The 27,476-nt window shown below is 34.2% G+C and overlaps 1 protein-coding gene across 1 annotated transcript in view; it reads left to right on the top strand.

The window, feature by feature from the left end:
* The first annotated feature begins 498 nt into the window (after window positions 1–498).
* Window positions 499–27,476, top strand: part of LOC106642002 (putative fatty acyl-CoA reductase CG5065) — a 34,488-nt gene continuing 7,510 nt past the window's right edge. Inside the window, exons 1-3 of the mRNA XM_089593809.1 lie at window positions 499–736; window positions 7,152–7,402; window positions 25,927–26,090. Coding sequence (XP_089449935.1) covers window positions 7,187–7,402; window positions 25,927–26,090 — 380 coding nt within the window. The 5' untranslated portion in view covers window positions 499–736; window positions 7,152–7,186. The remainder of the gene's footprint in view (window positions 737–7,151; window positions 7,403–25,926; window positions 26,091–27,476) is intronic.

Raw genomic sequence — 27,476 nt, 5'->3', positions numbered from 1 at the left:
AAAAAAAAAAAAAAAAAAAAAAAAAAAAAAAAAAAAAACATATTCTCAGTAAAACCAGTCCGCAGAGACGAAATCGGTAATTTCCCAGACGCCCTCGAAAAGGCCATCGGAGAAAAGAAGACCATGCACGAGATGACACCACAGCCGTCGTATACGTATGAAAAAAACGCACATGCATACATTATAACATTGCGCAACGTGCCGGCGCTTCGTTGATTATCCGATCCCGAGTTGTCCGAAATCCCGATGCGTATACATAATATACACGTACTTGTAAATCATCGTGCTCTCGAGCGAAACGCAAAAAACCGAAGAAAGCTCCCGCCACTGCAACCACTCGGCCTACCGGTCTCACGTTATACAAACGGCATTGTCGCAAAAAGGAGGGGGGGAGGGGGCTCGATCGGCCCTGAGTCGCGGAGGGGGTCCGCGCTTGGTTCACGTCAACTTGGACCGGGGCGCGATCGGCAGTGTTTTCCACGAGGGAGGGAGGGAGAGCCCTCTAGTTCTCCAGAACTCGGTCGTGCTTGCCCACGACCAGTCGTGCAGTGATACACGTGCCGAGTGGACGACTTTGCTCTTGATATACATCCGGAGGACAATTTTTTTTTTTTTTTTTCCTCGTTCTCGGCTATTTCGAGACTTTTGCGGTAAACAGCAGTGCAGGACAATCGCAGCAGTAGCGGATACCGGTGGCCAGGTGGTCCTGCAGCGGCGAGGATCGCTGTTCTCTTCTGTAAGTGCATTTCCAACCGTACACGCGAGATTGGTAACCGATTTTCCATGTCTCGGTGGGACTTTCGCTGTCCACATATTTTCCTATTTTGGAACGCAGACACAAAGATCGGTATCGAATCGCCCCGCTGTCACGATCGGTAAAAAGTTTTGTTTGCACTGCAGCCGATCGTGTAACAACAATCGCCAAACTGTTTGCCTCCACGCAAGATATTCTCCAAACGAGGTTGCGCAACCGCGCGCTCGGAACGCGCGGACTAATTTAACGAGGGCAGCGCGTTGCATAAATCGGCGCGTCGAATAATATTCGAGCGGTTGCTTCAGCCTTCAATTTCGTGGTTGTTTTTTACGAGAGGGCTTTCGAATCACCATACTGCGTCCTTTGTAGACGAAAACGGGACCGGATGTCGGAAACAGTTGATTCGGGTCCGTCAAATGCCGGTCTTTTCGACCTAGAGGATCGATCGGTCAAAGGGTCCCTTTAAATGGGGTGACCTTGATTCGCGGGTTTCTTACCCTTATTTTTTAAACGTATCCGTTTTTCGAGTGCAACGTTGCACGAATCGCTCTTGTGCGAAAAATCGAATTCGAGCTTCGGTAAGAGAAGAAAGATTTGTAAACACCACTTGACGGTATCGTTGCGCAAGCTTTGGTCGAAAAAATAAAATGAAATAACGGAGAAGAAAGCACCACAGATTGAAGCCCGAAAAAGAATGGTTGCACAAAATTGTTTTAAATTTACAAGCATTAACGTGTCGCGCGCGCGCAATCTTGTTTCATAAATAATCGCTGTTGCAACGGGCCTCGATCGGGACGCGGTGATGAGCAGCTGCACACCGAAATTCCTTTGCGCGTAAAAAGGGATACTGTTTGTTATTTGCTCATACAATTGAAACGAGGGAAGGAAAAAAAATCGTCGAACCGATTTTCTTGCCGATTTTAGTTTTTAGCCATTAAAAGTCCTCGGAGAGCAAAGAATTCGGGGCGTCGAAAAAACACCGCGGTCTAACGTGGCTTTGTGCCCGTAAGCACTAAGTGCGCGTATACGCACGCAGTCACAACAACAAGCTGTCGCGCGTTACGTAAGAGACGTGTGTGGGCACGGTTGGCTCGGACCGGTGAAACGAAAAGCTGTTTCTACGGGGGTAATTTGCACGAGCTCGAAAAACGAAAGAAGAAGGGAGAGGAGGGAAAACCACGCGAGAGAGTTATGTGTATTATGTTGCGTGGAGGGAAATCGGTGCTCGAGAGAAACGATCGTCCTTGAGACGACGCTACCGATTTTTGCCTCTTGAACGACCGCAATGTGCTATATGGGTGTCTTCGTTTTGTGGTCAGGTAAATGGTCCTTTAAATCAGGATTTTTTTTCTTCTTCTTCAATGGGTATACGAACACTTGAGATAACACAAGGACACATTTCGTTTATTTGTCTGGAGGAAGCTTTATCGATTATAATAAAGTTTGCCTAAAAATGTATGAGAAATATATCCGTCTGCTACTGTGGGTGTAAGATTGCAATCAATCACGTCTAAGGATCTCCTTGACCGAATTTAATTGCATCAGAGTTTAAAATTATGTTTGTGCTTCCTCATCGTTGTTTTTTGTTTGTTTGTTGTTTGTTGTTGTTTTTTTTTTTTTTTTTTGACATTCATATTTTCAGATATTTGATACAGCTCCTTTAAAAAAAAAGAACAATTTGTAAGTGTTAACATATACATATGTGTAAACACGCGTGTATATTGTGTCTAGATACTCTACGTGTGCGTAATTAGTTTGATCTCAAAATTTCTTTGAATACCTAATTTTGACCCGATCAGGGTTACTTACTTTTTCATTTTTTAATTACTATTTTCGCGAAAAAATATGTGTGCTTTTAATAATTTTGATAATCATTTACGTATAAAAAATGCTTAATTTTAGTTTTTAATTTATTAAAACTCAGTTTAAAAAACTTATAAATATACATTTGTGTATATCTTTTTCGTAACAAGAAGGTATGAATAAAACGTAAAAACCTGAAAGTATGTAATAAAACAAAATAGTAAGTTAGAAGATGAAATAGTGCCACAACCAGTACTACGAATAAAAATTTTAAATAAGATCGGTACATAACATTTTAAGGAAGCTGTGTGACCATTCATTAACGTCGACATCTTTGTTCATGAAAAAAAACCATTTCCGTGTGTAGGAAATGCAATTATAACCTGCAATTTTTTTCCTCTTTTATAATATTAGTATTATTCAGACTGGATAAATTTACACATTTACGCACAGGTTTCTTGTCAAGTGGATTTAAATAATTCGCCATATACGGATTTTTCCCTTCATTTCGTGACCGAATTCCCGAAAGCGCGAATTCTTAAGTAATACTCAACCACCCAGTTTTCTAAGTCGATCAAATGTTGCAGTACACCTGCCGACAAATTTGAGCTGGTGGAATCAACATGGGTTTAAAAAGTTTTTCGAACCGTATTCGACGTATACACGATTTGACCAAACTTGGGCTCGAATAGTTTTTCTTAACACTTTGCGTTGAAATTTTTTTCAATGCATTATTTTTTTTTCTAAAATTTCTTTTTATCGCTTCTTACCAAAGTACTCAACAAATTTTTTTATAACGCATCATTTTTAGAACAAGAAAATCGTCAAAGTCCTTAAAAAAAGCATTCTGGTTGGTATAAAATATTTTAAGATTAATTTTTACCTTGAAAATTTTTTATCGCTTGCTCAATTAAAAACAGGGATGAAAAAAAAAAGTTTTTGAAACAAAACTAATGTGGTACATTTTTTGTTTTGAAATGTTTTATAGCTTTGTTTAAATAATGATGCTCAATCTTCGTTAAGACGCATAATGTATAATCACGATTATTCTCGTGCAAGAAAACATAATTTTCGATTAATTCGTAATTTCTACTCATTGACCTCGATTCGTACGGAGTAACCCAATTCTTTTAATCAAAGAAATTTAAGTTTATTAAAAATAGCGTTAAAATCCTTTCTCGTGTCCATTTTTCGTGCTGATCGACAGGTTGTAATCCTTGTTTTTAAACAGTAAAAAATCAGTTTGCCGAAAACAAGAAAATTATTTTGGATGGAAGTTTCGTTTGCACACAGAATTACGAATTTATCTGGAAAACCGAGAAATTGGCTGGCGATGTGACAGTACGTCAGTCGAGGAAGTTTAAAGTCCACCAGGGACATCCTTGATGCAGTAATGATTGAAGGATTTTAATGTCGCTTTTTGATTTACTAAAATCATAATTTTCTCGTAGATTCCATCAACGTTGTTCTAGCTTGATTACTACTTTTACCTTGCACTCGGGTAATTATTATTTTTCATCCCAGTAACTTATGGCAACAGGAAAATTTTTTTGAGCTCAACAATTTGGCTGATAAGGTCCCTTGAATAAGGCAAAAAACAATAAATGTTATTTTTCAAATTCGTTTAACTTGTATTTGTCTTGTGTTGAATAATCAAAGCGAAGAATATATATAAAAGAAGTTATAATTATACGCTTTTAATAATACTAAATAGTGGGTAACAATTTTTCATCGTCTAAAAATTCAGTAGAAACAGACGGATAAGGTAAGACGAACCATCGACCAGGAGCGAAATGTTTTTTGAAGTTATCTCATCTAGTTCGTGTTTAAAATCAATGATTTTCAATTTTCAAGAACTAAATAAAAAAAAGAAACGTTTTCACTGCATCGTATTTTTATCCGTAAAAAAAAAAAGAAATCTATTGGTTAATTTAAAAGTGTAAGTTAAAAAACAATTACAAGATTCTGACCCACCGCCAACAGACAGAAAAGCTGTAGTTGAATGTAAGCATGTAAAAAAAATGCTAAAAAGGATTAAGGCATCTTTCAACGAGTAAACTCTACAAAATGCACGTGAAAAAAAAAAAAAAAAAAAAAATTGATTGTTAAACAAAACTTTCTTCTTTTTACCCAACGCGAGTTACATAAATAACCTTTGGCCGGATTGAGTGATGCTGCGCAATATCCCTCAACGGGTACTTTTTTTTTCAAATAACCGTTAAATTGTTTTTCCAAATAATTTGCCGTGCGTGTGCGCGCACCGCAGTAACTCGATTCAATACAATCGTGTTGCGCAAACATTGGCGTGATAAGGTATACCCACGCGCGTTCTAGGCCTTTTTTTCACAATGGATTTCTCCTCGAATGCCCGGGCACGCTAATCGTTTGATCAATACAATTTATTCGGCAATGATTTTTTACGTAATTTTTTCTAGTAGTTTTCTACTTTTGCCTAGTTTTCATCCACGATTTCTCAACCCCAAAAGTGACAAAAAAAAAAAAAAAAAAAAAATTCATTATTTTTCAACCGCATCGGTATCAAAAACATGAGCAACATAACAAAAACAAAAAAAAAAAAAAACAACAATCATCGTACCGCATTCCTCAGCCCAGCGCAGAAAGTAAAAGCCTTAAGTCCCCGAACTGCGGAGCATCGCGAGAGCTTTCGCAACGGCGCGGATTTTTCCGGGAGGCTCGCGTGCACAGCTCTGTACACACAAAGTCACAATCGAGCGGAAAAAAGCGCGCTCGCGTCCACTGCGCGTGTCCCCCCCGGTATGTCCTTGGGTATATATATATATATATGTGCGTCTTGGATTTTGGTTTTAGAAAGTATCCGCACGAAATTTTCGAGCCGCAGCAGTAGCGCGTGTGGCTGCTCACGCGATCTTTCTGATTTCTTTTTTTTCGCTTCGTTTTCCTCCCCGAGGTTTTTCCTCGTGACGGAGCGAGCGTGGGGTTACATGTATGCGTGCTCTGACTCAGTTCTGCCAGGTTGGACCAAGTACCGATTTTTATTGGATGCAGGTGAATGTGGGTTCTCCGCGGCGGGTGCTACGGTTTATGCACAAGTGCTTTTGTATACCATTATGTGTATATAAATCAATAGAATGTGCACAGTTGATCGGAAAAATGTTGTTTACGGTTGGAAAAGGCGAACAATTTTGAATGAAGCTATATAATCCATTTGTCACGTAATTTTTTTAAACTGTGACTGTACGCAAATATTCATGGCAGAAGCTTTAAAATTAAAAAGGGTTTGTTGTTTGTGGTTGCTTGAGATGAAAATATTTATATGTTTTACGCGCAAACATAGTTTGAAACGATTGACATTTCAATAGCTAGTTAATTATCTTTAAAAATTTAAAGTAGCGATAAATACACAACTTTTTCAAAATAATACATGTACACTATAAATAGTGAATATACACTATTTCTACCAAGTTAACGCTTCACCAGTTTTTCGATTATTTGATAAACCTATTTTTATTACCACTTGAAATAAGGTGTGCAGATTGTACAATTATCTTCATTAAGATCGAGATCGTTCATTGGATTACTGATGAATAATTAGAATTAAAATTTATATCGATTGGGTGCGAACAAGTGACCCTAATTTTTCAATATTTTGACAGTGAAAATCTTGTTCACTTATGCAAATAGTGAAATTGTCTTTTTTTTTAAATTTAGAGGGATATAATCATTTTTGATACGCGTAAAAATACGTACAAGTCGTGATTACACAGTTTCGGCTTTCATGAAAAATGTTACCCTTGACCAATTAACTATTTTTTGTTTTTCCCTCACTTTGTGATCCTGCCTAGGTGTGCATTTGTGAGATGAGGAAAAAAACTGAAAATAGTGTGAGAAAAAATCGCGAAAAAAGTCTACGCCAAAACTGTCGGGCTCTACGGTGCTTTGCTCCATTAAAATAGCGCATGCACAATCCCTTGAACGGTATAATTTCGGCAAGTTCAACATGTGCGAATCATCAAACCAACGAACACTTTAGGTTGTCATGAAAAAAAAAAAATAAAAAATGGACAAAATTTTGCCAACATGAATTTTCAGCTCCTCCTAATCGTTCAAGTTCACCTTGATGCACCTCGACTCGCGAATATAACCCAGCGCATAGACCATGAAGGATTTACCATCCCAATTTACACGATTTTGTCCTTTACTGATACATCTACCAGTCGTCCACGATGGCTTGCATAAAATCGTCATTACAGGTTGCATAACGTGATGCCACTTCGTCGAATTTTTTTTTGCCGAGCCGCACATTGGTTTTGCTAATTGGCCGCGAAGCGATGACCTGTAATCACGACAATCGGCCGATACTATAATCAAGTGTGATTACGGAGTGCCCACACGCCAGTGTGGTGTAGCGCACATGGAAAACAGTGACGAATGCGTGCCTTTTTTTGCCTCGACCCGCGGGTAATGTCCGTCGCGAGAAATGATGACGCGATTCGTGGTATATGTATACTCCCAAAAAAAAAAAGACAGTTTCCATCGCGTATGGATGAAACAATCGAAGATGGAATTTGGCATTGTAACAAACGGTAAAGGAGAAACGAAATTTGATTGACAGAGGTCCGTTTGAGGGAGAGAAAGGGGGGCTGCGGAATGGCGTCCGAGAGCTTCGAGGAGGCGCCCGACAGGATAGCGGCGACGCTTAACGGCCGTGACGTCCTGTTGACCGGGGGCACGGGCTTCTTGGGCAAAGTCTTTGTGGAAAAGTTCCTGCGCCTCCTGCCCGACATCAATCAGCTGTATCTGCTCGTCAGGGCGAAGAAGGGCAAGGACCCGAAGCACAGGCTCGATGACATATTCAATTCCGCGGTGAGTTTGGCCATTTTTTTTTTTTTCATGTCTTTGGAAAAGCTCTTGTATTTTCAGTTTAGAATTTTGGAATGAAAGGAGTTGCGTTGCTGCACTACTACCACACGGAGTAAAATAAAATTGGTTGAGCATTGCACAACTGAATTCATTGGTCGATCCAACCATAAAATATGACTGCTGTATAACCAACTCATATTTGTTCAACTGTGAAAGTAGTCAGAGCAACCATTCAACTATCACTAACTATTTTTTATACCTAGGCTGACCAAATTTTTTTCCCCGTGCCTACAATATGCTGTATATTTTTCTGCGGTGCGATGGTTGTACTTTGCGCCTTTCAGGAGAAGTTGTAGATTTTGTCACTCCTCCTCGACGGCGACCACTATATACACTCTAGGTCGGTTGGTTTTAACGCTCGACTTTGAGTTTTATGCTATTTTAACGGAAGATTCTAAACACAAAAGGGCCTCGATTATCAAGAGTTTCGCTTCAGCTTTCATTAACACTAGGACTGCTTATATTTTAATCAAACAAATAAGAGGTTTGCGAAAAAATTACTGAGAACTACATTTTTTCATAGTGGCAGTCGGAAAATCCTCGAAAATATTTTAATAATCCTTGATTTTGATCAGAGTAAAGAATGTGAAGAATATTTTTTTTGAACTAAAAAAAAGTCCATACCTCTAAAAATCTGTAAAAAAACAAAATTATTCTGCACCAAGAGTGTGTTTCCAAAAACATTGTTGCTCAGAATTGAAAATTGCTCGTAAAAATGTTCACGCGGGTGAGAGAGAGAAAAAAAAGCCACGGGCTCGAGTTGTTTCTTATTTCAAAACGCGTGTTAGCACGTCATTGTAATGGATAAACACATGCGTTACGTTTATGCATTCACAAGTTTAAACTTTCACAATGGGACTGGTGGCTTGTACATTACGAATTATCACGAGTACTTGCCGAGAATGAGAATACCAACAGCTTTGTTACGGTGGCGGAAGTTGATAAAAATTTCGAACACGAACAGAGTTTCGGGTGCTTCCCTTTTTTGTTTTTTTTATAACTTTTCTTGCGAGTAATACGCCTATTTCGTGGTAAGATACGCCATGCATGTATCTAAATTTGCAATTTTCACGGTAACGCGTTTATAGTCGGTACAAAGATGCTTCATCCCAACGAGTTTTATTAAGCTGCCCGTGTGGTTGACCGCGAAGCGCGTTGTTTGCGCGTAAAGATTTCGCATGAGTTTTCTCTTTCTTGATTTATCGCGCGACAAAATGTGCATCGCTTGCAGTCTACGAGTATTTTTTTCCCCTATACAAACACGGAAAATTCTATCGAATTTATTTTTTTGTTTGTTAATGAGACGACGACTCCGACGTGTGCAAGCATCGAAGGGACTGTTTACGCCGTACATGAGACGTCCCGCGTTTTGCAACGTTTGACAGGCCGATGTGCTCGCGCTCAAGTAGTTAAAGTTTTATAAAGATTCGGCGTGCCGTTCTCCAGATATTTAACTTTAACTTCGCGTGTTTCAACACGGCAGCCATAATAAGAGATTTATTTTCAGATACCTTCTTCGATAAAATCGATTATTTTTTCACGAGGATTGCAATGAACGAATTTAATGTGAAAAATATCATCATAATAAGTGTATCAGAAAATCAGAAACATAACACGTGCTGTTTAAAAGATATACTTGTTTTCAAAAAAAAAATATATATATATTTTAAGTACAAGATATTAATTGTAATCGTATTTTATTAAAATTAATAAATGTATTCGACTCAGTGCTGCTGTATAAAAAATTTGTTAGAATATTTTGAAATTTTAGGTAATGCTAGTTAACAATGATTATTAGAGAAATCAACAATTAATTGGTCCAAACTACCTTGAGTTAGGGTATGTTTTTCAACCAAGGCTACTCACCTATGCTATCGCATAGTCTTGATTAATTTTTAATTTGTGTGGAAATTTTTTTGAACATTAACGAGTTTATACTAATCGTATGAATAAAAAAAATAATTTTTTTGACGTTCAATGTGCTGAGTGCCCGATTCTTGTATACCGCAAAATACCCCTTTGCTGTACACGAAAAAGCTATAAACATTAAAATTATAGCACTCCAAAAGTGAAAAATAGCTTACTGTATGTAATAGTGGCCTTTTTTCACTAGTGTCCGTTACATTTGGGTGTAATTACCCATACGAATTTTCAAATTCATCCAGTTATTTTCAGTCACACGAATGGTAAGAAATATAAACTATAGTCTCACAACAGTACCATGTAGTACATAAAAGTAAGTGCTTTTCCAGACGAACTCGCTCATACGTTAACCTGCATGAAAAGCCTATGAACCATTTCGGCTGACCGTTACGGTTCGTTCCGGTAGACAAGCATACTTAATCGATACGCTCTTCACGGTTCCTTTGACAAAACCGCGAGAACCCGCTCGGGTTTACGCGCAGTAAGTGCTTATACTCCCGGGATAATTGCGAGTTTGTTTGTGTATAATATGCAGCTAAAGAGTGTCGAAAGCAGTTGGCTCTGTAATACTTGTGAATGGACGATTCGACGCGAATATGTATATACGTAGCCATGGGGGAAGGGAGAAACGCAGCACGTGCGCAAGCCTCCTTTCCAAACCGATCCTATCGGCCGTTCAGGCTGGCGAAGCTCTGCACTCTTGGCGTGTATCCTATTTTTTGTTTTATTTATTTTTTTCCACGATACCGGTTTTTAGACTTTCCTTTTTTTTTTTGTTTGTCTAATTTATATCCTCGGCCTGATGGAGTACTTCATCGATTGTGCAACCGCGGCTTTTTTGTCCCGCTGTGTTGCACACCAGGTGCGTCAGCCGTGGCATTGTGGTTGACATTTTTTAATTTGCCAAGGTCCTTTTTTACTGTACGTTGTTGCGCCCACTTGAGATTTTCGGCCGTGTTTGCTTGATGACTTTTCAAAGTGTTGTATTGAGGAAAAATAAAGAAAATATTCGTCGCTAAGGCAGCTCCACGCACTGAGAGAAAAAAATTATAAAAACTATAGAAAAATTCCAGAAAAAATCACCATTTTACACAGTAAATCGGAGGCTAGTGGCGAAAATTGTTATTATTTTTTATCATCGTAAAGGTTATTGTTTTTACAGTTAAAATTGTAGTTTGAATAATGAAAATTGTGGTTAGAACAATAAAAATTACCATGATGGAATAGTCAACCTTAAAAAGATCGGTTGATGTTACAACAATAATTTTTACTATTAAAAATAATAAACTTTTCCCTTTTTTGCCACCTTGCATTCGATTTACTGTGTAGAATGATAATTTTTGTTGGAACTATTAATACCTATATGTTTGTTGAACTGCAGTAGTGTGAGAAAAGAATTGAAAATTGAACTACTGAATTTTATTGATCTTTAAGAAAAAGACTTTTAAAACACGAAGAGCCAAAATTATAATCGAATTTGGCGTCACAAGTATATATGGCTATTATCGAGAAACTTATGACATCATGTGATTAATATAATTTACTCACTGCATTTAGGTATGTTTCTTTTAAAAAATGAAAAAATTATATTGTAAATTGAGTATTAAGCCAAACTAAGTATTGCTTAATATTTAAAATCGTTGTTGCTAGAGGTATGAAACTGCCATCTAGAAATAGCTTCCTGAAAAAAATGGCTCGTCTTAAATTTATTGAGAAAAGAGAACTGTTAAAAAAAAATCGTTGGAAACTTACAATCCTTTGCTATTGTTAAAGAGAAAACAAAAGTATAATCATGAATTATTTTTTAAATCCGTTTAGTTTGCAATGTACAAAATAATATAAAAAGCTTTTAATTACATTATCTTAGACGGAATTTGGAAACTGCTTAAAAGGTCCTGAATAACATGATTTTTCCTTAAAATATTTGAGGTATCATTTTTTCAAAAAGTTAAAAAATCTTTTTTCTGACTAAAATTGGGAAATTCAATAATGTATTCATATGACACAATATTCATTTTTATGAAAACAATTATCATTGTAAAATCGTCATGTCAATTCAAATTAATAAGTAGTTGAGGGACCAAATTGAATGTTGTCATGTCTACGTGGTCTTTTGGCCAATTTTCCAAACATTTTTAAAGGTCACTTCTAAAAGAATCATACAAATGACAATTACGTTATTGCAGACATAGGCTTTAAATGGGACGTATAACTCAATTTTGTTGTTTACATTTGGAAAATGTGAAAATACTGAAAAACAACTTACCTACAAACGAATTATTATTTTAAGACTTAAGTTATATTATAGTACATGTTCATCAATTTCCACATTGAACGAAGCAAAATATCATGTTTGTAGGATGCAGGTGGGGGTGCTCGATAAAGGGGGTGGGGGGGGACTCCCCTTTCTCTTTTCCCTCAATATGGTACACCCAAACCTTTTTAATTATTCACTAAATTTATTGTGTGATTCAATAACTTTGGGCAATAACTCATGTGATTTGTTCATTTCCGGGTACCTCTTACTTGAGTTGTTTTACGTTGTTGTGAGCCCAGGCTGACTATATGTAGCGTAGCACATCTCAACTAATATTTATTGTTTTGTTTGTATTTATATACGTAGTAGTTATAGATACTCATTGAATTTCGAGTTTTAATTTTCGAAAATCACTTGAGCCGCATTTTTCTAACAAAAAACAGTTGTCTAAGGTGTAAGTATTGGTCAGCGAAGGTACGGCTGGTCAAGTGGGTCACGGGTTCGAATCCCAGTCGGTGCAATTCTTGGGAAAGGTTTTTTCAAGAGTTGTTTCCGTTCGATATTCGTTCCCAAGCCTTGCGGCTGATCCTACGCCAGGCCACAGAGTGACGTGGGGGTCACACTCGCGGACGCCCTTGGTATTATAGGTGCAGGACCAGTTAGGGAAGTGAGGGGTCGTGGGGATGGAAAGAGGGAGAGACGTTACCTTGAGGCGACCCAGAGATAGGCTCTGTAGGCTTTTTGAATGGGTGCGGACCTCGGAGGAAAAATTACAAGGACTAGGGGTGGAAAGAGGGGCAATAAAAGGAGTTAAATAGGAAAAAGGGGGGGTTGAGGATTACGACGTAGATGGGTACTGGGGACTTTGGGGGCTCGGGACTTAGTACTTCAACACAACGTATAAAAAATAAGACCGAACACAAGAGGATTGTAAACACCCCGCACGTCCTCTCCCTCGAATGAAAAATACTGGATACTACGAATCAATAAGCTGTGAGAAGTTGGGAGCCAATGTTTTTTTGGAAGTTTAAAATATAAGTAAGAAAAAAATAGATTCTTTTTTATAGTGAAAGGCAGCTTTTGGGGGTTACAGGGGGTTGTAGGTGATGGGAAGTTTTTATGGAGAGGTCATGGATGTTTTGGATAAAAAATCGAATTGTTCTTACTTTGCTGTTTCAAACTCTAAAACCAATCAAGTCGGCTGGTGATTTTCATTTACACGATTAAACAGAAAGCTAAATAACATTGAGATAGAAATCTGTAAATCTTCAATCAAGTAAAATCAAAGACGCCCTTTTTATATATTTTCATTTCACTGCCAAAAATCACAGCACCTTAAAGAATTTTCTTTAGTGCCACTAGAAACACAAGGAAAAAAAAAAAAAAAAAAAAAAAAAAAAAAAAAAAAAAAAAAAAATCGACCGCTCGGTAAGCTCTAGTCCACTTTTTCTAATTTCTTATAGTTGAAATCTTTGCAAAAACTTGTCAGAAAATGTGTTATCAATTCGCTTCTCTTTGTTAATTATTAAAATGGCCGAAAACACTATTTAAAACAATCGATACTGTGGTGGTCATTCGACCAGTTACAGTTTCATCGATTGTGAGAGCCGCAGCGAACGAGAACAGTCCACGTCGTGCAATATACACAGGCACGTTTGTATACGCATGTATATATACATATACGTATTATGACATAACACGTTACAGGTAGAGTACAATATACCCGCCACTGCTTCTTAAATAACTTTCACTGCGCTCGGCTGCAACTGCCGCTACAACCACGCGCTACAGAAGAACACTTTGCGGGCATAAAACGTGCGCTGCTCGGTTGCCCGATAATGCTTACGGCGCGTTTTCGCCGAGAGAAAAGGAAGGCCTTGGCTCCGTTTCGTCTTATGTATATATACGTATGGGAACAGATGCACGTACATTCACCTACACACCGACGCGCTCAACGTCTACCTGTTTGACTCCTTCGGACAACTCCTGAGAGTCCTTCCTTCTTTCTCTCGTTCTCGGCTTCGCCTTACGAGCAGTTCCACGTTTCATGTGAACCTCAGGAGTCCCCGAGTGGAGTTAGAGGCACGACTATACGGTTGGTTTTTCTCCCTCAGTGATCCAGGAACACGAGAAAATTCGTAAATAGGCAACAAGTCGAGGGAGACAACTTTTTGTTGGCTTTTTCCGAAAATTTATGCAAAAGTATTTGTGGAAGCAGATTAGGGTGTTTTCTTTTGCTTATGATTTTTTTTTTTTTTTTTTTCTTAACTACTTGACCCAATTCTATAAGTAGAAACGCTCATAAGGTGCTTGAAATAAACTTTCGTTTGAGCACTGGTCAAGTTAAAGAAATGTCGACTCTGTCAAAAAATACGGGCTCAAGAAAACTCGTTTTGATCGATTTTTGAAAAAAGTCACTTAAAACCAGCGTAACTCTTGATAACATTAACATTTTTCATTTTATCAGAGCTCAAATAAAAGTATTTTCAACAAGCTTTTAATAAATTTTTTTTTTTTTAATATTTAATGGGTTGAACGTGATATATGACCAATTGAAGTTTTGATACTTTACAAAAAAGCCTCCATCTTAACAATTGTGGGTCGATTGTGTATCAGCTGTAATTTTTTATATGATTATCATTTTTATCCATCGATGCTTTAATGAAACTGCTTCGGACAAGCTTTGATCTTAGCTCTGGTGAGTCCTAAATATTTATCTAGTCAGAAGTCTTAGCTCGTGTATAAAAGCACACACATCGGAAAAGTAAATCACGCTTCCGTCAATTTTTGGTAAAATTACTCATACTTACCATGAATTTCAGCTCAATCAAAATCTTTAACGCTATTGGATATTTATTGATATTCTATACTTGTAAACCATGATTTTCCCAACAATTTAGTACGTAGCCTCATGCATACATAACGCATGATAATTAATAAAAGCCAATATTGTAAAAATTTCAGTTTTAATCAGACTAATATTGCATATTAATTTAATCAGAAGTAACTAACAGTTTTAATTTTGGTTGAAAACGTGATGTGATCGACAATCGAATAGGAAAAATCTTACGGACTTCAAGACTGGAGAGCTTGAAAAAAAGAAATCATTAATCTTTTGACATGTAACTTTTTACGTTGTCTTTTTAACCCCTGTCCAGTTAAAAGTATTTGTGTAAATATCAATAAATAATATTTTTAAGAGATAACATTAATAAGAATTTTTGACATACGTTCAAAAAATTTTAAATATTTTTTCGCAATTTTTTCACATAAGACGTCTAACGAAGGATAGTAAATCTCAGAAAAATACAGTATATTATTTATATGTATACCATGATGTTGATAATATGTATGTTACAAGAACCAAACAAAACATTGATTATTATTTTTAAATGAATTTTTGCGCCGTTAATTTTTACAGCTTACATTTTCAGATTAAAAAAAGATGAAAATAGTTATTGTGGATCTTATCAAAACGAAACCTTTTTTTATTATCCGTAACATAACCCCGATGGTCTAGAAAATACAAAAACATTCAATACTTACGAAAAAGTATTTTTTGACCTATTGCAGTCCAGAGTTGAGATTTTACAATTGTACGTCTCAAATAAATACACGTTATGAATATATTTATATCATAATGTAATGGCAAACAATGTAATACTCTTAAAGTCAACAAGCATTAAAAATAAAATCAAATTTTTTCCAGCAATACAGTTAATATTTTATACTTCGTCACTTCCGTGGAAGATGATGCTACCTGAATTTTTGTATCGAAATAGTGTACATCTGAATTTTCACATTAAAGAGGGTGCGATTTTTTTTTTTTTTTTACTTAAAAAGTGACTACTTAGATTTTAATTAATTTAATTATACTTTGATAATTAAATTCAGAATGGATAATTATTGTTATAGTAATGAAAATAAAAAAGGTTTTTATTTCTACAGTAATAGTAGTTATTTATTTTATCTTATACAACTGTCATACAACTTAAATATATCTTAGGCAACTAAATTTTTGTGGTGGATGTTATTGATCAACCACTATGTTTGACTACCTTGCCGGTCCTTTAAAAAATTATATTCAATGAAGTCAAAATTTTTATGACTTACGTGGTTCTCTTTAGCTGAATGTGAATGGTAAATTTTGGTCTGAGTCTCTGAAATGTTAAAAATTATAACTGTGTCATACAAGTTTTTCAATTCCGAATCAGATCTATTTTTTCGTGTACTTGATAATTTTCCAATAATAAACTTTGTGTTTTTAATTTCTTCAGTTCAAAAGATAATATTTTCACTAATTTTTAAAGTTACAATATTTTGGACACTTGTATATAGTCCTCACAACAAAGTTAAACTTTATTTCTGATATAGATACAGAAGCAGGTTATTAGGTATATTTGAGGAAATTTTGATTAATCGTTGTTACAAAAATGTATGTTTTACATGAGTTTGATATAAACCGAGTCTGCCATACTATAGTTAATTGCTACACATACATGTAAAAACTCGTTGTTTTTTGTAAACCATTAGACAGAGTAGTCGCGCATTCATTATCAACATTTCTAATGATATGTATTTTGATAAGTAGTTTTTTAATTAATAAATAAGTAGTATTGACTTATCACTAGATTTTTTTCCATTTCGTAGTACGTGTAATTTTTTTTTTTTTTCTCTTTATTTCAAAACTTTTTCGAGCCCAGTGGTCCATTCAGAGACTTATTACAGATTGTATGGCCATTATACTTTGACAGTTATTTAAAATCCCTGACCGTTTGACCTCACTCCAACAGTCCCAAACTTTTCCAAGGTGACTCGAAACTACATCTCACTTGAGCGGCCGTACTTCGGTATCGTAAATTACTGTGTAAAGTACCTTAATATACACAGTATAGCACTACCACCACCATTTACATTTTATGTCTAAATAAACGCAAGGATAATTGGATGATTATAATAATAATTTGCCGTTCATTTTTACAACCCACGAATGACATTGGAATTATAACGACGCGATCTCAGCTTGAACCCATCACTTCGATTCACAATGATATAAAAAAGTCTTACTATATCTGGCAATATCTCAAAGTATTCAACACTAAAGTGTATATCAAAATCGTGTATATATAGGTAAATTAAGGCTAAGGGACGCCACCACCGGAATGCTGGTATGTCATTGGTCCAAAGACATACACTGCATTGGAGACACCTTGCTACTCGTCACTTTACCACGTATTCTTATGAGAATGTAAAGAACTTTTGTCAATGGCTGCCGCTTCAACTATTTTTCTCCATAAGATTTAACACAGGAAATTCTTGACAATGAGGGCAGTACTGTAGAAGTGCATATAGCGAATACGATTTACCACACATATCCTATTTTATGTACGCCACCACCAGCTCTGAATTCAGCAAATAAACTCTAATTCATAATTTTAGTATTCACCAATACCCTATATCCTGTGTTGAGTAGTATTCGCTCCGAAAATAATATTTGAGGGGAGAAAGGCGCTGATTGTCACTTTTGCATGTATAACCTTATAGAGCGTTCCCCTATGGTACCGAAGGCGGCCGTTTAAACTACGTTTTACGCCATGATGAGAAGATTAAATTAGTGAGGGCAGCACCAGTTTCGCTCGGAGCGAATAAAAATCGGCTGCAAGGCTTATTCGATGTCAACAATTTATTAGATAGAGAAGAGGATTAGCACAGAGTGTCACTTTAGCACGTACTATTGTAGGAAAATCCTGCAGTGGTACCAATCGAAGTCACGTCGACTATTTCAACCTCAAAACATTTTACGTTGGAAAGTACTGGAGAATGAGGGAAGCACCGAACTCTGAGCTGAACTTTCACCGACTGAATTGCCAGTGTGAGCCCTTTCGTGCTGCGTAACATGTGGTTGTTGGGTAAAATTTTCTGAACACAGATTGAGCTCGTAGGGCTTATCACCCATGTGAGTCTGCTCGTGTCTTTTAAAAAAAAACTTTGTCTTGTAACTTTTCGGGCACCATTTGCAAGTGTAGGGCTTATCGATCGCATGAGACCTCTCGTGCTGTATAGCATATGATTTCTGCGCAAAACTTTTTAAACACACTTTGCAGGCATGAGGCTTCCTATCCGTGTGAAGAAGTTCGTGCCTTGTAACAATCGATTTCTGAGAGAAACGTTTCGAACAATGTTTGCAACTGTAGGGCTTGTCGCCCGTGTGTACCCTCTTGTGCACTTCAAGATGTGGTTTCGTGGCAAAACATTTTAAACACACTTGGCAGCCAAAAGGCTTCTCATTCGTATGAGTCATCTCGTGCTGGGTGAGATGTAATTTCTGACTGAATTTTTTAAAACATATTTTGCAGCCGTAGGGCTTATGATGTGCGTGAAATTTCTCGTGCCTCGCGAGATTTGATTTTTGAATAAAAGTTTTCGAACACAATGCGCAACTATAGAGTTTCTCGCCCGTATGAATCCTCCTGTGCACTGAGAGGTTTGATTGCGTGGCAAAATTTTTTAAACACAGTTCGCATGTGTACGGTTTATTTCCTGTGTGAACCTGTTCGTGCCGCGTGAGACTTGATTTATAAGTGAAGCTCTTTGAACATAGTTTGCAAACGTGAGGCTTATCGACCGCGTAACCTTGTTCATGCGCTGTTAGACAGATGTTTTGGATATGGACATGGTAAGAACAAGAACTGCTGCTTTCGGCCATGCTCATAAAGTGATGTGTAATTGACTCAGTAGAAGCTTCGTTGTTATTATTGATGGTTTTTTCAAGTGGCAATGTACTTTTTTTCCAATTGATGATCAGGATGATTCAGTTGTTTATCTGTTCAACATAAACAGTAAGAAATTATTACTATTTCATTAAGAACTTTGTTACCTGACTGTAGGTAAAGACCATAAAAATCTTCGCTTTCGTAGCATTTTTAGGCTATAATACAAGCCCGATTTTTGTTTTGTTTTTAACGCTACTGTATTATCCTAGAAATATATTTTCAAAATATGCGGAGCTAAGCGATTATATGTGACCCAAGAAATCATGGCATTGATTTCAAACTCTTTTCGATCACGTAAAACTAATTTTTTGCCCTTGGTGGGAAAAAAAGAATTTGCACCTGGTGTACATCCAATCAAGTCAAGCACAAAGAGTCCTGGTGCTTGCCCTGACGACATGTGCCACCAGATACAAAAACTACCATTTTTAGTATTTTATCTATGATCAGTAGCGTCAAAATAACAGAAACCGTGCTCGAGTTAAATTAGGCTAAAAATGTGATTCAATCAGATTTTCCTGGTCTGTGTAAGATTACATAATTAGAGGATCATATAGCTATATTTTTATAAGCAAATCTTTTAAGCTGTTGAAGGGTAATTAAATTAGCCTACCCGCTTTGTCCGAACAGATAACCCGCTTTAGCCCCACCCCCCTGGAGAAAGCGGTTTTTTAAAGGGTCCCTTTATTTTTAACAATAGATCAGAAATAAATATACACACTGACCCGATATGATTATTTATTTTAAAGTTCTGTATGCCTTTTATCAAAAAAAATGGAATTGATCATAATAATTATACGAATACTAAATTTTTTGCGCCCCAAACGTTTACATTACCACTTTAGGAAACCTTTCCCTACGTTATTATTTATTATAAATCAAAAAATTGAGGGCTGAGTATAATAATATGATGCAATATGGCTTAATCTAGAAAATATGTTATTTCTTGGGTTCTCGTTTAAACATCATTCAAATGAGAAAATTTAACTATTAAATCTTTTTTTGTTAGAAAAATGCGGCTTTTTCGAAAATTAAAACTCAAAATTCAATGAGTATCTATAACTACTACGTATATAAATACAAACAAAATAACAAATATTAGTTGAGATGTGCTACACTACATATAGTCAGCCTGGGCTCACAACAACGTAAAACAACTCAAGTAAGAGGTACCCGGAAATGAACAAATCACATGAGTTATTGCCCAAAGTTATTGAATCACACAATAAATTTAGTGAATAATTAAAAAGGTTTGGGTGTACCATATTGAGGGGAAAGAGAAAGGGGAGTCCCCCCCACCCCCTTTATCGAGCACCCCCACCTGCATCCTACAAACATGATATTTTGCTTCGTTCAATGTGGGAATTGATGAACATGCACTATAATATAACTTAAGTCTTAAAATAATAATTCGTTTGTAGGTAAGTTGTTTTTTTCAGTATTTTCACATTTTCCAAATGTAAACAACAAAATTGAGTTATACGTCCCATTTAAAGCCTATGTCTGCAATAACATAATTGTCATTTGTATGATTCTTTTAGAAGTGAACCGGTAACGCCAATTTATTTGAAAAATACATTTTTTTGAAAATTTCGGAAGTATGATAAGTTTCATAATAAAAAAAATTTGCGCCTTATACATTAATTGAATGTAGTTATTAATGGCTTCGGATGGTGAGGGAGCCGAGGGGGGCTTGGAGATACTTACGAATGGAATAATATATGCAAGTAACTTTTCAATGTAATAAGATTCATATGATTCGGTTACTTGAAATACCTATATTTATTCTAAGAAGGTCATCATATTTCTTTTAACGAGCCTTTATTCGGATACTTATAAATTAAAACCTAATACGTACAACAATATTGTGCGATTTACCCAATAATGTAATTGCTTGATATCAGTTTCAGAAATTTTGTATGTAGATGAAACGAAAAGGAGTACCTTAAAAGTTTTCTGCAGTCATAAATTAATTAGTGATTGCTTTTCTTTATTTCTAATTTTTTAAATTTGATTGATGCTTAAACGAGAGAAAAGTCGTGATTGCGTAATGATAGAGGCGTTGGCCAAAAGGCCACGTAGGCATGACGTCATTCAATCTGGTCCCTCAACTAATCATTAATTACAAACAGATTTCACTATTAGAATGATTTTCATGAAAATAGATATTGCATCATAAAATTATGTTATTTAAATAAGTAAACAGCTTGGCTTAAGATAATTTAGTTGAGAGTTTTTTACGTTATTTTGTATATTGCAAACTAAATGGAAGTTAGTAAACAATTAATGACTGTGCTTTTGCTTTCTCTTTAACAACAGCAAAGGATTTTCAATAAATTTTTTTAACAGTACTCTTTTCTTAATAAATTCGAGATGAGACATTTTTTTCAGTAAACTATTTTTAGATGGCAGTTTCGTACCTCGAGCAACGAAAATATCAAGCAATACTTAATTTTGCGGTTGGGAAAGTAATTTTTTCCATTTTTTAAAAGAAACGTACCTTAATGCCGTTAGTAAATTCGATGGCCACGTGATGTCATAATTTTTTCGATATTGTCCATATACTTGTGACGTCAAATTCGATTATAATTTCAGCTCTTCGTGTTTTAAAAGGATATTTCTTATAGATCAATAAAATTCAGTAGTTTAATTTCAAAGTCTCTTCTCAAGCTACTATTCAATACTAAAAGTAAATGTATACTAGCACAAAATAGCTTCCAATAATGTCGCATTATTCTAGTGGCGGAGGATATCGCTAATGATGTCGTATACGTATAATGTGTTGTAGAGTCTGATAACTTCAGTAATGTTGCTATAAACCGTCGAAACTAACCGTTTTTTTATCACTCAACTATTCGACGCATAAGCGCTTTAAGAAATAATTGATTTTGATTTTTTAAGAGATAAAAACATTTATCTTCTGAATAGCCGTTTCGATTACATGCTTTGTTGTGTTGGTGTTATTTGGAAAAAATTTGCGAGATTCTAAAGCAAGCTCTTACAAGTTATAAACAGTGAAAAAAAAAAAACTTCATCGATCATATATTTATGCTTTTGCCAGAGTATGAAATGTAACTTTTTATGAAACATTTATTTACAGAAAAACCAAAGTCAACAAATAGGTACAATCTGGTTAAATTCAAATTTTAAAGATAACTTAGTCTTATATTACTATGGTATAGAAAAACAGTTTTTTTCGTATTTTTTAATTTTGAAAAGCTTGTAAAATAATTAATAAAATTCGAAGATGTCTAATTTTGTAAGATATTTACTAAGTATATTACACACGCTATTTTCACTATCAATATAACAACTTTTAAAAAATCTTGCCTAATTATAATCTTACAACAGAATAGATAAATTAAATAATATAACTCAGGATCATTATCGCAGTGTAAAAAGGTGCACCGACTTTTTAAATTAAGTGTTAAAAGCTTGAAAAATTTTTTATAGTTTTTGCATATAATGTACATTTTCAAAGTCAATTTCTTAATGCAGTAGAGAAAACTTCTACTTTTTTGCTGTTTTTGTGTTTTTCTTGCATTACTTATAGTATATGTTTTTACACTAATGTTTTTAAATGTTATTGAGATCTAAAACTTTCTTCATTAAAAATGTTAGGGACTTTTATACTTTTGATCAAATCTGTTCGAAAGTAAATAATCAGGTTTGATGATAAAACTAAAGTTATCCTGAAAATTTGAATTTAATTCGATTGTATCCTTTTAGGTGACTATAAATTTTACTACGCCCATAGATTCAACCATACATTTATATACTGACACTATGCTATTCCGAAAAAAAGAAATTGTTACCACTTCATTCATTTTAGCAAATATATGACATGCTACCTATGCAATCTTATTATTATCACCATTAATATGTAAACATTTTTTTCCACATAATCTTTGATGCAAATACTACAGTATTGATAATAAAAATGTATTATGTTGGTGACGTAAATTAAGGACGCAGTCCAAAATGTTTCTGAAAAATACAAAATAAAATTATTCTTCACGTATAATTTGATTTCACCTTAATTCAGTCGTGTACAGTTTTTTGAGGGAACAAACTAATGAAATAACTTTATAAAGAAAATTCATTTCATTTTACTTATGACTGATAATCAGTTTAATTGACTTTTCTCTATCTGTTTGAAAAGATATCGTGATCCACCTTAACCAATCGTACAATGTATAAAAGACCAGAATCAATTTTTCTGTCACAGTCAATATTCATTAAAAGGAACCTTTACAACGTGTTTTAATCCTTTCTAATGATTAAAATTCATTTTTTCAAAGAGTCTGCACATAAAATTATAAAAAAAATAACAAAAGCACGATTGTAAACATGTGAACATTTCTTTTTATTGATTTGGTTCAAATAACGTAAAAAGAAAAAAATGTATAATTGAGTAATAATTGATGAGCTAATATAGAAAGAGCTTCCCTGAAATGGACTGATTTCAGGTTTCGTATACTTTCAAGTTATAAATAATCCTTTTCACGGGTATTGGTAATTAAATATTCGTTCGAGGCTTAAGCGACCAGTTACCAACTCTGTTTTCTTTCATTTTTTAAAAATGTAAGTAGTACAGGTAACGACCAATTGGTCCACGGCGCGTGCAAGTGCAAACGTTGAGCAAATAAATCGAATCAGACAACCTCTCTATAGTTGCGCTACTTACAAGTATAGCTTTCAAACTCGGGCAACAGTGTTTATGTTCTCCTATATACTTTACACTTGGATACTCTCGTCAAGCTGAGCAGAGAAAGTCATTGCACGGGCGGTCGAGGAATTCCCGGGCATTTTGGTTTACGTATACAGTTTTGTTCTTTTGGTTAGTGGAGTGGCTATTTATGTGCCCGAATTTTCATGCTCGTTAAAGGTCATGCATCAATACATAAATTCTATTGAGGGATTTTAAAATTAGAGTAAAAATAACTTATGAATATGTAATTCAGATATAAATTACATAAATTACATTGGTGAGAATCTTTTTACATTAAAAAAAGTAGAGGATGAATGAATTGAGGCAAAATAATACATTTTTTCATACAAGGCTCCACTTTTTTATGATGAATTTTTATTTTTTCACTAACAAAAATTCAAGGCTTTAATTTTTTGATCGTGCTTCATAATTAAGAAAAAATATGCTGGTCCCTCTTTTTTTCAATGTTTTCAAAAAATTAAAAAATCTCCTTTCATTAACTGATTGATTAATTTATTTACTGATGATTCCGTGAACTAATAAGTATTTATACACACTTCATGTTTCATTATTTGATACTAGAATATCCAAAATATTGTTTAAATTTTTTTTGCTTATTTTTTCGTTGTTGTAAAGCAAAAAATGCGTTAAAAAATAATTTTGATATTCATTAGGTCGGTCATGCTGTTTAAATAAACATGAGAAATGTATTCTTTCTTTTTTCACACCAACAATAACTGGCGAAGATAGAGCTCCTCAAAGTTTGGAGTGACATCATTACGTGAAAAGTACAATTAAATTAAAAATGTATGTATCTTTATGATGTCATTCGTTAATGGATCAGCTTTGACCTGGTTAAATTGCGTTATTTTTTTGTTTATGTTAAGAAAAGAAAAAACATACATAAGTTGTATTTTAGATAATCTAATTAAAGACAAATATTCTTTTTTTAAATAAATATTAATTTAATTGCTATGTGAGCAAATAAATAATTGTATAAAATTTTTTTTCAATAAAAACATTTTCCATTTGTCAGGAACATTGTTAAATTATAAAACTTATATAAATTACATATAATTTTTTTTAACAACATAAGATCGATATTTTAGTGCCTCTTTAGATCATTTTTGTATTATAAACTTATTTTATTTCGATTATTAATATTATAAGACAGATATAATAAAATTAACTTGGTCCATTCAGTAGATTATCAATGAATATTAGTCATGTTTTTTATTATTTTTATTTTTTTTTTTTAAACTAACTAAGATAGATCATGTTAAAACTATCCGATTAACGAAGTGACGTCATAAAAATATGTGTACTTAAAATTTAACTTTTTTACGGCAAAGTGGCGTTGCTCCAAATTTTGCAAAAAGAGGAAACATGTCTCTATGTCTTTAAATAATCCACCTGACCTGATTAGGTCCTAATGGGAATCGAAATTTTTTTCGTATTTTTTTATGCACTAAACGCACCCTGTGGACTTGTATTAATAAATCATACAACGAATAAAAATGTTTCAAAACTTCACTCCTTAGTTTACATATACTGACACAGCCGAGGAATCATAACAAAATTATACACTATTATCTCATTAAATATTACGAAATTACTCACTTACGAATACTCACTCATTATATCGAAAGTTAATTTGCAAGTAAACGAAAACGGATGTTTTTGAAAAAGGTTTTGAAAACATTGAACTGACGTCTTTGTCAAGTAACCGAAATATACATATTTAAATATCTCATAAATTCAATGTGCACCGTGTGTAAACACGTCAATTGTAGAAAAATCTCCGTCAGAACCTTGATCAGTTGGTCAATTTTTCACGTCATGAATAAATTTATAATTCCACAGTTAAATTAATTATCACTACAAATGTGTTCCTAAAGTCGTACAAAAATTAAAGTAAGCATAACAATTGTCGAGTACTTGATTAAAAGTGAGGTCCCCTGATTAATTAACGGACCATTGATCATTTTTTTCAAGCATATTATTAAAGCTTACCTTCTCTGTTTCGTAATCGAACATTTTTATAAAGCCAAAGGAATTTTTTTGGTTGACCAAGACTTCACTTTTGTCCTCGAAAAAATTGACGTAAGCAGTAATACTCAATCTGCATGAATATTAAAACGTTATTTACCCTGGATTTATTGTGCATGAAATTCAACAGGGTTATACCACAGCCAATTTTTCAATAGTAAAAATGAATGAATTTCAGGAGTATGTAAAAACCATACTATTTAAAATCTGTTCGATTTTTAGCAGAAAAATTGTGTTTGTTTAAAATTAAACAGGCTACACATGGTTGGTGTAAGTTACATTTGATACAAATGTCTTTTTTTTAATTTACAAATATTTTGCATTTCAGCCCTATGTATTTTGACGTTTAATTTTTGTAACTTAGTAATTACATACAATTTTTAACTGCGCACATGACTCGTATTTTGTCACGAAGATAGATAGTTTAGAACAAAATTCAAAAATTAATTGAATGATTACGAAATTTGTTTGAATGAATTTATCTGTAAATGTACTTTGTACGTCACCTTATAGTTCTCATAAAAATTTAAAAAACTGCCAAAATTATAAGTTTAGTGTTGTATTTTACTGTTACTAAATTTAATAACTGACTTTAAAGTTCCAAAAAATTATGATCAAACGATGTACGTAATGAAAAAAAAAAAAAACAAAAAAAAAACGTAAAATTAACGTGTCAATGGCGCAACAATCATTTATAGTATTGTTGATTATAAGGAATCAAAAAATTGTTAACCGATTATCTCTCGTTATGTTGCAGTTGTTCGAAAAAGTTAGAGACATGCGAGGAATCGAGGCTCTGAGGAAAAAGGTTACAGTTATCAACGGGGACGTTTCACTTCCAGGCTTGGGACTGTCGGCGGAAGACAGAAATCTGCTGTGCGAAAGAATAAGTATTGTTTATCATGGAGCAGCAACAGTCAGGTGCTTATGGAATTTGATCTATTTTTTTTAAATAATCTCACAGATAGAATTGAAAGCCGTAACTTTAGACATTCATTTAATAAATTTTTTTTTTTACTTTCAAATAAATAAAGGTTTTAGAGTTTATTCATACTGACGAGGTTATTAAATATAAATAATTAAAGATTTCAACAGACGAGTGGTGAAAATTTCGGGCTTTTGAATGTATTATTTCAAAAAGAGCAGTATACACTATATTTTAAATGCATTAAAGTTAACGAGTAATTCAGATGGGAAAGCTTTAGTGCAAACGTGATTGTATAAAAATTTAAGATGGCCTTACATACTTTACCCTCAAAAGTCTTTGGCTCAAACCATTTAAATGTTTTTTGGAACTTGTTGATGATTCTATAGTTTATGGCAACACCTGAGAGTAATAAGAAGATTAATCATAACTCAAACTTTGCACTAAAGAATAGGGTAATTTGACGTTAGAATGTAAAGAGTATATCATACTTCGACATTTTTAGATGAAAAAAAAGGTAATTTAAGTTAGAAAAATATTTAATTTTAACAAAAAAAATTGTTTTTAATATTGATAAATTTTTTTTCAAATATTCGGAGATAATCCCACCAATTTCATAAAAATGAGTTACCTTATGATAAAAAATTACCTAATAAATAACTATTCGTCTTTTAATAAAAAAAGAAGAAAAAAAAGAGATCTGCAAGTAGAATAAAATAAGTATTTACATCACGTATTAATTTTTTACTTGAAAATAAATTTTTTTTTTTCAACTTTAGTAAGTATATCTTTTTTTGATGTTATTTTATTCTAGTATTTTAAACAAGGCATTTTTTCGTGGTCTCATAGACTCTATGGGGTACATTAGATTTCATTAAATCCGTTAAATAATTTCAAATAAGTTAATATGAATTTTTATTGTTGAAATTAAATATTTTCAAAACCAGAGTTATTCTGTTGCATCCCCAAACACCGAGGTATTCTTTTGTACCTCTTAATACTGAGGTATACTATTTTTCAGCGAGGAGCTAAGTTATTCTTCTTTGTATGGTGCTGAATCGATTATCTTCTTGTTTCTCTCAAATGCCGACTTTAATTTTACTGTGAATCTTTTTTTCATTAAAAATTATATTCAACTTGTTTTGTGTTTTGTAAATATTTGATGTAACCAAGCTTTAGTTCTGAAAAAAAAATTTTTGGCCACAACAAAGTATTTTTTGTCCCATGAAAAATATTTCATCTTTTATAATAATGCAGTAGTCTGTCAGACTACTCCTTCAGTACATATTTTTTTCATGTACTCATACATAACAAGCGGTTAGTTCATTTTAACTAAGAAAAATCAAAACTGATCGTCCTCTTCTTTTCGTGTTTTTATTCCA

Source organism: Copidosoma floridanum, unplaced genomic scaffold (genome assembly GCF_036245765.1).
Source record: "Copidosoma floridanum isolate Cflo_tuat_1 unplaced genomic scaffold, Cflo_Japanese_pri ptg000020l, whole genome shotgun sequence".
Taxonomy (NCBI): Eukaryota; Metazoa; Arthropoda; class Insecta; order Hymenoptera; family Encyrtidae; genus Copidosoma; species Copidosoma floridanum.
The sequence above is the reverse complement of the archived record's forward strand: the minus strand, read 5'-3'. Positions and strand labels throughout refer to the sequence as shown.